This window comes from Oncorhynchus clarkii, chromosome 24 (assembly GCF_045791955.1).
Source record: "Oncorhynchus clarkii lewisi isolate Uvic-CL-2024 chromosome 24, UVic_Ocla_1.0, whole genome shotgun sequence".
Taxonomy (NCBI): domain Eukaryota; kingdom Metazoa; phylum Chordata; class Actinopteri; order Salmoniformes; family Salmonidae; genus Oncorhynchus; species Oncorhynchus clarkii.
This window is the reverse complement of record NC_092170.1, coordinates 12,495,152-12,509,448: the sequence shown is the minus strand read 5'-3', so window position 1 is coordinate 12,509,448 and position 14,297 is coordinate 12,495,152. Positions and strand designations below refer to the sequence as shown.

At 47.3% G+C, this 14,297-nt stretch overlaps 1 protein-coding gene across 1 annotated transcript in view; it reads right to left on the bottom strand.

The window, feature by feature from the left end:
- Positions 1–263: 263 nt before the first annotated feature.
- Positions 264–14,297, bottom strand: part of LOC139382534 (delta and Notch-like epidermal growth factor-related receptor) — an 83,388-nt gene continuing 69,354 nt past the window's right edge. Inside the window, exons 8-13 of the mRNA XM_071126632.1 lie at positions 10,929–11,159; positions 3,372–3,494; positions 2,783–2,896; positions 2,400–2,531; positions 2,043–2,289; positions 264–1,563 (exon numbers count right to left, since the gene is read on the bottom strand). Of these exons, the coding sequence (XP_070982733.1) occupies positions 1,452–1,563; positions 2,043–2,289; positions 2,400–2,531; positions 2,783–2,896; positions 3,372–3,494; positions 10,929–11,159 (959 nt within the window). The 3' untranslated portion in view covers positions 264–1,451. The remainder of the gene's footprint in view (positions 1,564–2,042; positions 2,290–2,399; positions 2,532–2,782; positions 2,897–3,371; positions 3,495–10,928; positions 11,160–14,297) is intronic.

Here is a 14,297-nt window from a genome sequence, read left to right as displayed (position 1 = left end):
CAGGAAGTGGCGATCCCTTTGTTGCTGCCCAATGCTCGAGCCGGCGTGACGGGATGAGTGCGTCAGTGAGCTGAGGTTTTACATATTAAATGCATGTTTAAATACGTGTATTACAGTGACCAAGTCTTGTCATAGTACATTTCCATTGAGTCAACAGAACCCTGTGAGTCAAATGTTTTCCTAGACACAAATAGACCTCTGGTGTCATGATAAGAACAAACACCACGGAACTCACACTAGACACCAGCTGGGTTTGTGTTCACTTCAATCTTTATTGTTACATCATTGAACATAGATAATAATCATGTGGTTCTTCTCTTTTAGAAAAAGGACAATGATCCTAGTTGGCTAAACATCAGTCAAGTGGAGAGCTCACTCAGTGCTCTGGGTGGGCAGAGATTACATTAAGAACCAATGGAATGGTCTAAAATGTTCCGCCCATCCGGCGCCCCAAAACCAATCCACCCAGGGGTTGACCCTGAGTGGAACAACACAACCGCACGCAGACAGAGAGAGACACCTATACCTGGGACACAGAAGCACATGTTACTGGAGCAGACTCACCAGCTGACCCCCACCTGTCAATCATCCACACAAGACCCGCCCTCCCCACCTGTCAGTCATCCACACAAGACCCGCCCATTGGCTACTCCGACCACTCCTGCGAAAAACACTGTCCTCATATAGGGAAACCATACAACACTGTGAATACAATTATTTCTCCTTCTTTACTTGTACAGAACTTGTAAATAACAAAAACATGACAACCAATGTTTGTTTTTTTAAAACACTGTTTTAAAGCTTCCCCCATAGTGGTTTTTACGTCTGTTCTACTTCTACCACAAGTTGTTGCCTGAAGAAGGAGACGATTTTGGCACAAACCTGGTAAAGATACAGTAAATCAATCACAATGTACGGGTTTCAAAATTATGCAGAAACCATCAAATCTACCCATGCATCAAGTAAGGCAACCTACTGCAGATTTTTTATATAGAAAGATATATATATATCGTACTGCACTATGACAAGTGCACCTATTTCTACCACACCTGTAAGAACTCCTATCAGCAGCCTCTGCTGAATCTACACTTTAAACTGAGCTCATGGGTGGGTGGGGGATGTCAGGAACCGCCCCCTTTAGGACCCCAATGGCATCCTGGGTAATGTAGTCACATTCTACTGGAGAGAAGTAGCATAATGCAAGGTGCGCTCTTATGCTACAGTAGCTTTATGGATATTCCAACCGTAAAATAGATTTGTATTTTTCTTCCCGCAGGACTATTGTTTTGTCCACATTTATTTTTTCAATGTTTATGTAAAGAAATACTAAATGGTTTGCATTGACTGAATTTGTGTGTATTGGTGCACATCCGAACATGTCCAGTTAGTTGTGTGTGTGAACAGGTGATGCGTGATACTGTGTGTGGGTGGGTGTGCTGCCTCTGTGTTTTCTACAAATCTTTTGTTTTGATCAAAGTGACCAGGGGCTTGTCGTCAGGGCTGTAGTCCTCGTAGGTGATGGGTGCGGCGTCGTACATGGCTGGCCGGGACTTCTTCCCAAATCTGAGAGAGGGGACGAAAACACATACATGGAACATCACTTCAGGTAGGACAGCTAGCTACACGCAAGGAAGTTCCTAATGTTTCAAGTGTAGAGTTGCTAGGTTGAGAATGACATACAGGTGGCAGGGGAGTGTAATGTTAGAAAGGAGATGTTGCATGTTACAAACTGAGTAATAGGAATATGGCATTGTAAGAGAGGTATTACACATTTCCCCATAAATCTACCGGAACGGGCCTTTATCTCGTGTTTTTTCTAGTATTACATTGTTATTGATTATTGTATTCTTGGGTTTAGAGTTTGCAAGAATGGCATTTCACTGACATTAAAAACTTGATACTTGAATGGGCCTTTATCTCCAGGTGAACAGTAAATCTATAACAGGAGGTGTTTGTAATGGCTGTATCAAATTAATACATTAAATGTTAACAATGTTGGGGCACTTGTATTCTTAGAGTGAGCGAACATTGTGCCGTCTCACCTGGCGTGGCGGATGGAAGCGATGGCGTTGCTGAACTCGCTGTCGATGCTGCGGCAGTTGTAGAACTCCTGGTAGGCATGGCGAGATGAGCCCTGGTACTCGATGCGGCTGATGCGGCAGATGCCCACGATGAGGATGATGAGCATGAGGACGAAGGCCACGCACAGGGCACCGATGATGATGTAGAGGGAGTGACGTGGCATGTTGGTCAGGGTGTCCTCAGGGTGGGCCGTCTTCCACTGCAAGTCTGAGAGAGAGACAGACAGATTGTTATGAATAACCTAAGAAATGCATATACATGTAATCATATATCATAATTAACTCATTCAAACAGGGGATTCTGGGTAATGTACTTACGTATCTCACAGCTGGCCCCTATCCAGCCTGGGGGGCAGTGGCAGGTGTAGGCATTTGATTGGTCGATGCAGGTTCCACCGTGATGACAGGGGTTGCTCTCACACTCGTTGGCATCAACCTCACAGTCCTCCCCTGAGAGAACCGATAGCGTGGGGGGAGGGTTATGTTTAACTGGAACAGCAGGTACAGGTATATTTTCAAAGTGATCAGAGGGGGTTTGCTCCCTAGTCAGAACAGCCTACTCCCTCCCACCTGTGTCACCAAGGCCCATTATGATAGACTGGGTGACAGATGTGTATACACACACACACACACACACACTCGCGCGCACACATGCATGCACGCACACACACACACATACAGTGCAGAGTTGAAATCCTCACCCAGGTAACCAGTTGGGCAGACACAGGTGGCGTTCAGGCCCACACTATCACAGCGTCCTCCATTCTGACAGTGAGCCTTCAGACAAGGATCCCTGTAGATCTCACAGTGTCTGCCTGCACAGGTACACACACATATGACCCATTATGACGCACTCACAGTACTCTCTATAGACCTGGGTTCAAATACCATTAAAAATATTTCAAACACTTTAAGCGTTAGCTTTAGCATGTCTGGAGTGCCAGGGGGGCTGTGTTTGTACATTTGGGACTTTTCTATTGGTTCCATTGCAACAGACAAGCTCAATCAAGCACAGCATAAGTATCTGACATGATTACAAATAGTATTTGAATCTAGGTTCTCTACATATACCAGTTTACACCAACTCAGCACTCTATCTTGCTACAAAAACACATACTGTAGACAACATACAATCCCTTATATGAATACATTTGTAATACAGGTTGTAGAAACTCATTGAATTAGCATACATATTGCAGTATCAGCATCATCACACAAGCCCACCCCAGGATAACATACTTAAAACTGTCCCCGTTGAGTTGTCAGTCACACATACACACACACCCCTACCTTCATACTGGGGAGTGCAGACACATTCGTAAGCGTTGATGAGGTCTCTGCAGGTAGCGTAGTTCTGGCAGGGGGCTGACAAACACTCGTTGTATTCTTCCTCACAGTACAGACCATGGTACCCTGGGAGAGATGGAGACACACACACACGCACACACGCACACACTGTCTTTGATCATAATATTAGATGACGGTTCAAGTAATGATTAAGTTTAGATATCACTACCAAGAAGATCACGGTGAAACACTCCTCAGCACATCATATTTTTTAAGATATGTTTTTAAAGGGTGAGATAAAAGTGGTTCAATGTGCCTTTATTTCAATATAGAGATTATCACTTAGACGGAACGAGTCAATGCATTTGTTTCCCTACATGACTATGGCAAAACCTTGTGGATGTTACATCCACAGACATCCTATTAAATCAACTCTATGTAATTATATGGTTACATCGACACAGGCATGATTCAGCCGTGACTGTTGGTGGTCTATTAAATGCAGTACACTCCAGTTGCCACTGGATGGCAGGTTTGCACTGGGACTGAGAACAGTGGGTCTTGTTGTTTTTCCCCATAAAAGAGAAGCAGTATGAGCCCAAGGTCAGAACACAGTGATTGACAGAATCTCAGAGTTGACATAGGACATTGTGTTCTTTCTTTAGAGCTTACAAGCAGAAGCTACCGTACTGAGTATAGACATGTCTGTATGTGTAATGCGTGTGTGAGTGTGTGTCGGGCTGTGTGTGTGTGTCTGGCTGTCTGCTTGTGTGTGCATGTGTTTGTCGTTTACCATGAGAGGAAACATTTACATACAAAGTAAGCCTTGATAATTCCCAGAGGTTCTCATAAAAAGCCAGTGAAATGTCAAGTGCCTTTCCCAGACTCCCAGACCGATTTCCTCTGGCTAGTCTGACTCTCCTCTGTCTGATATGGATACAGGGAGCCTGGGATCCACTACTAGAGTATATATGAGCTCCTTCACAGCCTCCTCTCCTTGTAGAGGACACAGACACCAGCTGGCATATTGATGAACAGGAGAAAAGGTCAATTATTTCCATAAGCGAGTCTGATGTGTGTCTGTCTGTGTTTGTGTGTGTTTGTGTGTGTGTGTGTTTGTGTGTGTCTGTGTTTTGGTTGCTTGTGTGTGTGCCTTCTTGCATGTGTGTGTGTGCATGAACATACGCATGTCTATGTGTGTGTGGAGTCTGGGTGTGGAGAGTTAAGCGTCTGGAATGCTGGAATGCTGATTGCAAATCACCAATCACATCATTCCCATCAGATGGTGGCTGTAAGAATGGAAATGTGTGATTGGACGACATCATCTGCCCAACTTGTGTAGTCAGACAACGGTTGCAGACAGACAATGGTCTGGAAGGAAGTGGAACGCAACTGTTTCACCTAATAAAAAGAGATCCTAATAAAAATATATCGCCATGGCAACCAGATGACAGAGGAGGGAGAGAGGGAAATGAGGTGAGGAAAGAGAGACAAAGGGAGCGGGACAGAAAGCCAAAGAGAGAAAGAGATGATGAGCAATGGAGAATAACAGAGAATATGTTAGAGTGAAAGGTGAAAAGAGATATTCTATTATGTGTGAATATACTGTCAGAAGGACAATAGAGTGGACAGTGTGATCCCCAAAAGAACGATTTTAAGTGAAGTGATCTAAAATGGTGAAAAATTTAAAACCGGCCATTACTAATTTAGAGCGTATCTCACTAAGATTGCAAATTAAATCAAAATGAAAACTGAAAGACGGAAAGATATATAAAGGGAGCTCTAGGATAGACTCTGTTGATGGTTCTACTGATAGGGTCCTGCAGTCACACCCAGACCAGGGTTCAAATACTGTTTTTAAATCTTTCCAATATTACTACCATTTGTTTTAGCCTGTCAAATGGGCAGGGTTTGCAATTTTGCAACTATCCTATTGGTTCCCTTGTACCAAGCAAGCTCAATCAAGCCCAGCTAAAGTAATTTAAATTATTTCAAATACAATTTGAACCCAGGTCTGGTTACAACGCTGAATAAGGGATAATGATTTGTCATCATTCCACACCATTAATCTGAGCATGGAGCCATAAAAACCAGTGGCATGATCAATGAGCCTGTAATGACACGTCAGTCATGCGTTACCCAGTGTGTGTCGTAATCAATGATATCACTGGGGTGGGGAATGGGTTGTGGAATGATGAGTAGTAACAATGCTAATTTATGATGTTGCACAGTGCATTCGGAAAGTATTCAGACCCCTTCACTTTTTGCACATTTTGTTATGTTACAGCCTTATTCTAAAAGGGATTTGTCACGCCTACTCCCGCTCCTTCTCTCCAGCCCTTGATGTCGCTGGTCTACTAACCACCGGCCCTGGCAACAATCATTACTCACACCTGGTCATCATTATCTCCTTGATTTCTCCCCATTTATTTAGCCCTCAGTAGACAGCAGTCACTAGATAGTATTGTTTTCTCTCACGTTCTGTACGCTTCTCATTTTCTGTTCATCAGCATTGTTTCATTATTAAACTCACCTTCTGCACCTGCTTCCTGACTCCCGCCGTATTTAGTTACAGAATACTACCTCGCAACATGGAAGCAGCAAAGGATAAAACCATCTTCCAGACGGTCAAGGAACAGGGTCATCTACTCCACCTACGCGTTATCTACCGCCTCGACACACCCAGTGAGGCTCTCAATACCCCTATCAGAAGGCCTCCTACCGCGGGTGATCACAGTGAGCCAGTCCCCCAGCCTACTGAGCTCAGTCCTCCCAGGTCAGTGATGCCCTACTGTCCCTTCCGGAGAAGTATCACGGTACTCCGTTGAAATGCCTTGGCTTCCTACTCCAGTGCTCCCTCTATTTCGCCTATCAGATGGGAGCAACCACGACCGAGAGATCCAAGGTTGCTACGGTCATATACCTGCTGACAGGGTGGGCGTTGGAGTGGACCACAGCCATCTGGGAGAGAGGAGAGGAGGAGCTGGGTTCCGATGAGAGTTTATGGCTCTGTTCAGGGTGGTCTTCAACCATCCTCCAGAGGGCAGAGAGGGAGGTGAGTGACTTCTCCAACTCCAGCAGGGTGCCCAGATCGCTGCGGAGTACACCTTCACCTTTCGGACTGTGGCAGTCTCCAGCGGATAGAATGAGCCGGTGCTCCACACTCTATTCTGGAGAGGACTGCGTGAAGAGGTCCAGACGGAGTTGGCTTGTCAGGGTGGCAATCTTTGGGAGCGCCTGTGCCCACCTCGCACTCGCCTTCCTCCTTTGGCTGTCCTGAGGCAGAGCCTGAACCCATGGAGGTAGGGGCTATACACCTCTCCGTGGCAGAGCGGCGTCGCCGGAGACACCTGGGGCTCTGTCCCTATTGCAGGCCAGGATGGGCACCAGCTTCAGTGTTGTCCGGTGCATCCGAACCCGGGGTCCACTAGAGCAGAGGTGTCTCCGGGACCTTCCATCTCCCAGGGTAGGCATGAGTATTCCATCATCATAATTTTCCGCCAAACCCTTTCTGGTTCCCATTTCACTGGCTGGCTGTCCCTCAAGTGTTGTCTCTACAGCTCTAGTGGACTCTGGTGCCGCAGGGAACTTAATCAACCAGGCACTTGCCTCCTCCAGGACCATAACTTTGTACCTGCTCTCCTCTACTTTTCCGAATCAAGCCCTGGATACGTGACCATTGGGACACAATTACGCACATCACAGCACCATTCACCCTCACCGTGGGACCCATGTGCCAGGAAAGCCTTCCTCATCATCACCCCACCCGTACACAAAGTCATCCTCGGCCTTCCATGACTCCAACGTCATAACCCCACCATATCCTGGTCGAGGATAAGAATCACTGCCTGGGGCGTCCCAGGTGGCGCAGTGGTTAAGGGCGCTGTACTGCAGCGCCAGCTGTGCCACCAGAGACTCTGGGCCCAGGCTCTGTCGTAACCGGCCGCGACCGGGAGGTCCGTGGGGCGACGCACAATTGACCTAGCGTCGTCCGGGGTTAGGGAGGGTTTGGCCGGTAGGGATATCCTTGTCTCATCGTGCACAAGCGACTCCTGTGGCGTGCCAGGCGCAGTGCACGCTAACCAAGGTTGCCAGGTGCAGGGTGTTTCCTCCAACACATTGGTGCGGCTGACTTCAGGGTTGGATGCGCGTTGTGTTAAGAAGCAGTGCGGCTTGGTTGGGTTGTGTATCGGAGGACACATGACTATCAACCTTCGTCTCTCCCGAGCCCGTACGGGAGTTGTAGTGATGAGACAAGATAGTAACTACTAACAATTGGATACCACGAAATTGGGGAGAAAAAGGGGTAAAAAATTCAACAACAAATAAAGAATCACTGCCTGGGGACCAGGATGCCAGGGGACATGCAATCCCGTACCCTGTGGTTCCACGTCGGTGGAGGGTCTTGTGAGTGCCCTCCAGCCCATCAATCTGTTCTCCCATATTGTTACCCCCGTGTTTTAGGATGTAGATGTGGACATCCGCCAGGCTCTGGAGAGGGAACCCGCTCTGGCTACCTGCCCTCCAGAACACATCTACGTCCCCACGGGGGTAAGAGGATCGGCTGTTGACCTAGGCACACATCCCTTGCCACTGGACACCCAGGTATCATCCGCACCATCCAATTCCTTTCCGACAAGTATTGGCGCAGGATGTCGCCCAATATGTCAACTCTTGCTCTGTATGTGGCCAATCCAAATCTCCCCGGGACGCTCCAGCAGGGAAACCAATTCCCCTTCCCATGTCTCAGCGGCCTTGGTCACATCTGTCCATAGACTTCGTAACTGATCTCCCCCTTTCTGAAGGTTTTACCACTATTATGGTTGTTGTTGACAGATTCTCTAAATCCTGCCATTTTATCGCTCTCTCTGGTCTACCTACCACTCTCTGTCCGTAGACTTCGGAACTGATCTCCACCTTTCTGATGGTTTTACAACTTATTATGGTTGTTGACAGATTCTCTAAATCCTTACGTTTTATGCCTCTCTCTCGTCTGCCTAGCACTCTCCAGGTTGCGGAGACACTATTCCAGCAGGTCTTTCGGCAATATGGTCTTCCAGGGGGGACATCGTTTCCAACCGTGGTCCCCAATTCAGGGTGCGGGTATGGAAAGCCTTTATGGAGAAGCTGGGGGCACGGTCAGCCTGACATCCGCGTACCGGCCTCAGTCCAATGGGCAGGTGGAGAGGATCAACCAGGAGCTGGGGAGGTTCCTAATGAGTTACTGCCAGGACTGACAGGGGGAGTAGGTCCGGTTCCTTCCCTGGGAGGACTACGCTCAGAACTCACTTCGGCACTCCTCCACCGGGCTGATTCACTTCCAGTGTGTCCTGGGATACCATCCGGCCCTGGCTTCATGGACTCCGAGCCAGACCGAGGCCCCTGCAGTGAACGAGTGGTTCTGCCATCAGAAGGATCAGACGGACCGCCACTGCAGTGAGGCGGAGGTTCCATCCTGGTGATCGCTTCTGGCTCTCCACTAGGAATCTCCCGCTCCGCGTGCCCTGCCGGAAGCTTAGTCTCCGGTTTGTGGGGCCCATCAAGGTCCTCCGGAGGGTCTATGAGGTAACTTACCGTCAACAACTTCCCTCCAACTACCGGATCTCACCATCCTTTCATGTCTCCCTCACCAGGCCAGTGGTTTCTGGTCCCCTGGCAGAGGTCCTCCCCCGAGACACCCCCCCGCCTCCCCTGGACATCGAGTGGAACCCTACCTATGCCATTAGGTCCCTCCTGGATTCTTGACATCATTGGGGTTGGCTACAATACCTGGTGGACTAGGAGGCATACAGTCCTGAGGAGAGCTCTTGGGTCCCAGGGGCAGACATCCTGGACCCCAACATCATCCGGGATTACCCTCTTCGCCGTCCGGACCGGCCCGCTCCTCGCCCTCGGGTCAGTCCTCCTGGCCGAGGGGGTACTGTCACGCCGGTCCACTAACCACCGGCCCTTGCTACAATCATTACACACACCTGGTTATCATTATCTCCTTTTTACTCCCACTTTATTTAGCCCTCAGTAGACAGCAGTCACTTGGTAGTATTGATTTCTCTCACGTTCTGTACGCCTCTCATGTTCTGTTTAACTGAATCATTTCATTTTTAAACTCTCCTTCTGCACTTGCTTCCTGACTCCCAATGTATTTCGTTCCAGAATTCAATTATTTTTTACCCCTCATCAATCTACACACAATACCCCATAATGAAAAAAAAATAAAAACTTTTTTGCAAATGTATTAAAAATAAAAATCTGAAATACCTTACTTATAAGTATTCAGACTCTTTGCTATGAGACTCGAAATTGAGCTCAGGTGCATCCTGTTTCCATTGATCATTCTTGAGATGTTTCTATAACTTGATTGGAGTCCATCTGTTGTAAATTCAAAAATTGGACATAATTTGGAAAGGCACACTGTTGACAGTGCATGTCCGAGCAAAAACCAAGCCATGAGGTCAAAGGAATTGCCCGTAGAGCTCCGAGAAGGGATTGTTTTGAGGCACAGATCTGGGGAAGTGTACCAAAACATTTCTGCAGAATTGAAGGTCCCCAAGAACAACTTGGCCTTCATCATTCTTAAATCGAAGAAGTTTGGAACCACCAACACTCTTCCTATAACTGGTCGCCAAGCCAAACTGAGCAATCAGGGGAGAAGGGCCTTGGTCAGGGAGGTGACCAGGAACCCGATGGTCACTCTAACAGAGCTCCAGAGTTCCTTTGTGATGATGGAAGAACCTTCCAGAAGGACAACCATCTCTGCAGCACACCACCAATCAGGCCTTTATGGTAGAGTGGCCAGACAAAGCCACTCCTCAGTAAAAGGCACATGACAGCCTGCTTGGAGTTTGCAAAAAAAAACACCTAAAGGACTCTCAGACCATGAGAAACAAGATTCTCTGGTCTTTTGAAACCAAGATTGAACTCTTTGGCCTTAATGCCAAGCATCACACCTGGAGGAATCCTGGCACCATCCCTACGGTGAATTATGGTGGTGGCAGCATCATGCTGTGGGGATGTTTTTCAGTGGCAGGGACAGGGTGACTAGTCACATAGCCAAGACAACGCATGAGTGGCTTTGGGACAAGTCTCTGAATGTCCTTGAGTGGCCCAGCCAGAGCCCGGACTTGAACCCGATCGAACATCTCTGTTCAGGTGTGCCAAGCTTGTAGTGTCACATCAAAGAAGACTGGAGGCTGCTAAAGGTGCTTCAACATGTGAGATTAAAATGTAAGATTTCTGTTAAAAAAACAAAAACATTTATAAATAATAAAAACCTGTTTTTGCTTTGTCATTATGGGGTATTGTGTGTAGATTGATAGAACACATTTTTTAGGGGAATAAGGCTGTAACATAAACAAAATGTGAAAAAAAGTGAAGGGGTCTGAATACTTTCCGAATGCACTGTTATATTATATGTGTTAGGTTTACTGTGATATCTGATTTATTGTGGGAGAATCAATCTGTTAGATAGTCTTAGAGCTTATCTATAGTGTGGATAATTGAAGGTTGATCAGATAGAGAATACCCCCCCATTTAAACAGGCACTGTTATTTAATGGCTCACCTGGGACACACAGACATCTGTAGCTGGTGCCCACACTGCGGCAGATCCCATGGGCACAGGGGTTGAGGGCACAGAAGTCCACCAGCTGGGCACAGGTTGGGCCGGTGAAGCCGGCAGCACAGCTGCAGCCAAAGTCCAGGCCGGGACCCTGGGGGAAGCAGCTCCCGTTGTTGTGGCAGGGGCTGGAGGCACATGGGTCCACCCTCTGTTCACACATACTGCCCTGATACCCTGAGAAAGATAAAGGGAGTACAAGAGAGAGAGGAGAGAGAAAGAGAGAGAGTGAGACAATGAGAAAGACAAAGACAAAGATAGGGCGAGAGAATGACAGCACAAAAAGAGAGGATGAAGGAAGGAAAATGAAAGACAGAGAGAGAGAGAGAGAGAGAGAGAGAGAAAGAGAGAGAGGAAGGAAAATGAAAGACAGAGAGAGAGAGAGAGAGAAAGAGAGAGAGAGAGAGAGAGAGAGAGCGAAAGAAAGAAAGAAAGAAAGAAAGAAAGAGAGAGAGCAAGAGAGAGAGAGCAAGCGAGTGTGAGTGAGAGCGAGAGAGGGGGTGGGGAGCATCTGGTCTGGTGGCAGGAATGCTATGGGGTTCGGGGATTCTGGGGTTGTGAAGAACCGCATTGTGGGTGTTGAGGTGGGTCTGTGGACTCACTGGGATGTAGCCTACAGCGTCTGTTTTGTCTACACACACAAACCCATGCCCCGTCCCCCATTCCCCGCCCACACACAAACACATACAAACAAACAGGCACTGTTATTTAACCCAAGCCAGAAAGCCCATACTTCATTTTTTTAAACCTCCTGCTTTGGGCTGGATGTGTCAATGTGTAGTTCATACATGTATAATTTATGAGAAAGAAAGAAAGAAAGAAAGAAAGAAAGAAAGAAAGAAAGAAAGAAAGAAGACCCACACAGAACCCACTGACTCCAGTAGATTATTCCTCCCTCTCTGCACTGACAGTGAAATAATAAATGCCCATCAATCTGGGTGATATAGAGTCCTCCATGCATCTGAATACATGAATCAGCAGACCCTGAAAGCCTCTCTTCATTAGCCCGATGAAATACACACACTGACGCAATCAACATGTTCCCAGGTTATATTGACTGTGTAACACACACACACACGCACACACACAGGCCAGCACACACCCATAGGCACAGTCCTATCACAATAAACTACAGTCTCCTCTCTGCGCTACCGAAAAAAACAGCTTGTGATGGAACCATTCTCCTGAGGAAGGAGGGAGGACAGAGGGTCAAGGTGGAGAGAGGTGAGGAGGGAAGAGGCAAGGGTGGCACCTTGAGAGTGGCAGAGATGGAGGCAGTGATTGCAGAAGGTGTGACAAAATGGAGGTTTGATTGAGGGTGACCCAATTGATCAGTATTTCTCATAAGAGCAACAGGATGTAGGAGGCTAGTGGGAGTGGAGCAGCCAGGTCACACCAGATAGGCTGTAATATTAGATGTTTTTCCAGGTCTCCAAGACGTCGGGAGATGCCTTCCATACCAGTCACTAGGGGCAACGTGAGTGCCTATTACCATCGAGCAGGATCACGGCTTGCTAGGGAGTTACGGGTGGGGATAGAGGAAGGGCTTAAAGGTCCTGAACAAAAAGATCCCATGTCAAATAGCCTTTTATTACCCATAATAATTTGGGGGATAGAAGTGCTACAAATTTGAAAAAAATGACTTGTAACCATTGGTGTATAAAATAAGAGTTAGAGTCCCCCTTTTCCCTTAATAATCCCGCCTCCTGAATCCAAGTGTTTGACATGAGGGAGGGGACCAAGTGATCAAAATGTATCAATGTAGAAGCAACATTCAGTTGTCATGCTTTGATTTGGTTCCATCCAAATTTCCTGATGTTGACTGTTTTGCTCCACAGCTAAGAGGATTGCGGGTTCAATCCCATTGCTAGGCACACATTGTTATTTTTTTTCTGTTTCAACCCTATCCCAAACCCCCCCCCCCCCCCCCGGACAAATGTTGGATACTGAAGTGTGGCGTTGGGTGGAGACATGTAACACACACATACATGTGCACACACACACACACATAGACACACAACCGCACATCATCTCAGATGTTGTAGAAAAGGAGACATGACGAGAGGTCAAGGTGCCAAAGAGGAGAATGTGAAGAAGATAGGAGGGAGGAAAATCTGACACCCTGCTGTGTGTGTGTGTGCATTTGCCTTGGGCAGTGTTGTCAGGGAGACTGGCTGGGTGTCTGAGCATCAGGACCCCATCTCTCTCTCTCTCTCATTTTCTTTCCTTCTTCCTCTTTCTTTCTGCTCTCTGTCATTCTCTCTCCCTATCTTTGTCTTTGTCTCTCTCTCTGTCTCTCTCTCTCTCCCTCGGATCATGCTGACAACTCATGCTGACAAATGATCAAGCTCATAATTCACTATGACACAGGGGGTAGGGGTCAGCAGGCATGGTAAAGACACACACACACGCACGCATGCGAGTGCATGCATTTGCACACATGCACGCACACACGTGCACCCCCACATGCACCGAAACCACCACCATCACCACCACACGCACTTTACCAAGCCTCCACACTTAACCAGATTCCCAGGGGAGCTCTGATATGAGAAGAAAACAGCTTTTGCAGAGCTGCTGTACCGCTTCTACTTGCCAATACTGTAGAGCGAGTTAGGAGTCTAAATATAGCACCCCCACCCCTCCTGTTCCCCACTGGAGACAGTGCCAGTCCCAGAGCTGAGAGAGAGAGACCTCAGAGGACAGACACAGAGCTAGGAGGACTGCTGGGAACGACCTCAGAGGACAGACACAGAGCTAGGAGGACTGCTGGGAACGACCTCAGAGGACAGACACAGAGCTAGGAGGACTGCTGGGAACGACCTCTAGAGGCTCTGGTTGTGTCTGAAATTGTACCCATATTCCTTCAGGAAAATCGCTCAAGATTGACTTTGAAATTTGACGTCTGTTCATGTCCTGAGGACATCAGACTTTAACCCGTAACTTAATGATTCGTAATGAATGCCTAAACGTCATGTTTTAACCCTTGTTTTCTAAATTTGACATTTGGAGAAATGTCGATTAAAGTCTGAATCTGAAGTCAAATTGGTAAAACTTGGAGATCTTATTGGTTTCCTATTAAGTGCACTACTTTTGACAAGGGCTCGTAGGCAGTATGTCATCTGACATGAGGGGTCACGAATGGACATGACACCTAATAACCGGACTTATGTCATGTTTATGATACTGCTGTGGTAATGCTATTCACCTGCTCATAGACAGGAAAAAACGCAGCTATTTGCATTCAGCAGTGGCATTCGGTGATCATAAGCCGTAATTTCCTCAGCTATTGTTGTCATCTGCTGTCATCCATCA